Source organism: Protobothrops mucrosquamatus, unplaced genomic scaffold (assembly GCF_001527695.2).
Source record: "Protobothrops mucrosquamatus isolate PMUCROS unplaced genomic scaffold, P.Mucros_1.0 scaffold1796, whole genome shotgun sequence".
NCBI lineage: Eukaryota > Metazoa > Chordata > Lepidosauria > Squamata > Viperidae > Protobothrops > Protobothrops mucrosquamatus.
This window is the reverse complement of record NW_015387934.1, coordinates 43,125-44,269: the sequence shown is the minus strand read 5'-3', so window position 1 is coordinate 44,269 and position 1,145 is coordinate 43,125. Positions and strand designations below refer to the sequence as shown.

The 1,145-nt window shown below is 46.6% G+C and overlaps 1 protein-coding gene across 1 annotated transcript in view; it reads right to left on the bottom strand.

Moving 5' to 3' along the window:
- The window catches only part of GTF2IRD1 (GTF2I repeat domain containing 1), an 80,197-nt gene that overhangs the window by 65,219 nt on the left and 13,833 nt on the right, over nt 1–1,145 (bottom strand). The window contains exons 6-7 of the mRNA XM_029285511.1: nt 861–891; nt 239–549 (exon numbers count right to left, since the gene is read on the bottom strand). Of these exons, the coding sequence (XP_029141344.1) occupies nt 239–549; nt 861–891 (342 nt within the window). The remainder of the gene's footprint in view (nt 1–238; nt 550–860; nt 892–1,145) is intronic.

The window sequence follows — 1,145 nt, the reverse complement described above, 5'->3', positions numbered from 1 at the left end:
ATAAAAACCCAACTATGGTCTTAACCACATCCAGCCTCCAGGAATCATACCTAGTTGACTAAATACTACTGTCCCTTCCTACATAAGGATGGCCTTGTCAAAACCATCATCAGTAATCCAGTCAAAGCCATCATTACACAATTCCTATTCCCACCCTATTTTACTTCAAGGCTACACCAACATCTTTGCACCAGTTTTGAGCAGCCATTCCTGGGTCAGCAAACATGAAGGCCATTACCACAGCAGTCACCGAACTCCTGTGGCGAAGGCACCTTCGCTTCTCCTGATGGACGGGGCCTCAGCATCTCGCCGACTGCATTCATCCCATGCCGACTGGCTGAACCTTCCTGCTTTATCTCCATGGCGATCTGTGTGGGCAGCGACACGCCATACAGGAAACTGCTGGTGGTGATTCCAGGAAGAGTGTCTTGATTGGCCTGCTTAACACGCACGTTATTAAGGCCCGGCTCTCGGTTCCCCTTGGAGAGGAGAGCAGAAGAGTTCATCTCAACCGAAGGGTTGGGATCCCTGATAGAGTCCTCTGGTGGCCTAAGAAGAGGAGGAAACCGCACATGATTTCATGTTTATTCTAAATTGGTAGAATGAACTATTTAATACAACAATGAGGATCAAAATATTGGAAGCATGCTGTAAATTCAGAGATGGGTTGTTGAGCATCAGTCAATTGCTAAAGACATATAATAAAACTGTCTTCCTGTCCTGCTTATGAACTTCCAAGAGGTAGTTGGTTGGCCACTCTAAGAAAGCAAAATCCTGGTCTGGGTGGAGTTTTGGCTTTATCTAGCTGAGCTCTTCTTATCTTCTTAAAGAAGAAGACCTTCAACTTAACTCTCTCACACCCACAATCTGGACTAGCAACACGCTCTCTGCCTGTATAATAAACATATATAGCATATATACAGTATATACTATGTACTATATACATCTGGCTCCAGGGAATTATAAACGCTTCTTTACGGGAGGGTGCCTTCCCCGCGATCCTAAAGGAGGCGGTGGTGAGGCCCCTCCTGAAGAAGCCTTCCCTGGATCCAGATGTATTGGCTAACTATCGCCCAGTCTCCAACCTTCGCTTTGTGGCGAAGGTTGTTGAGAGTGTGGTTGCACAGCAATTCCCTCGGCACCTG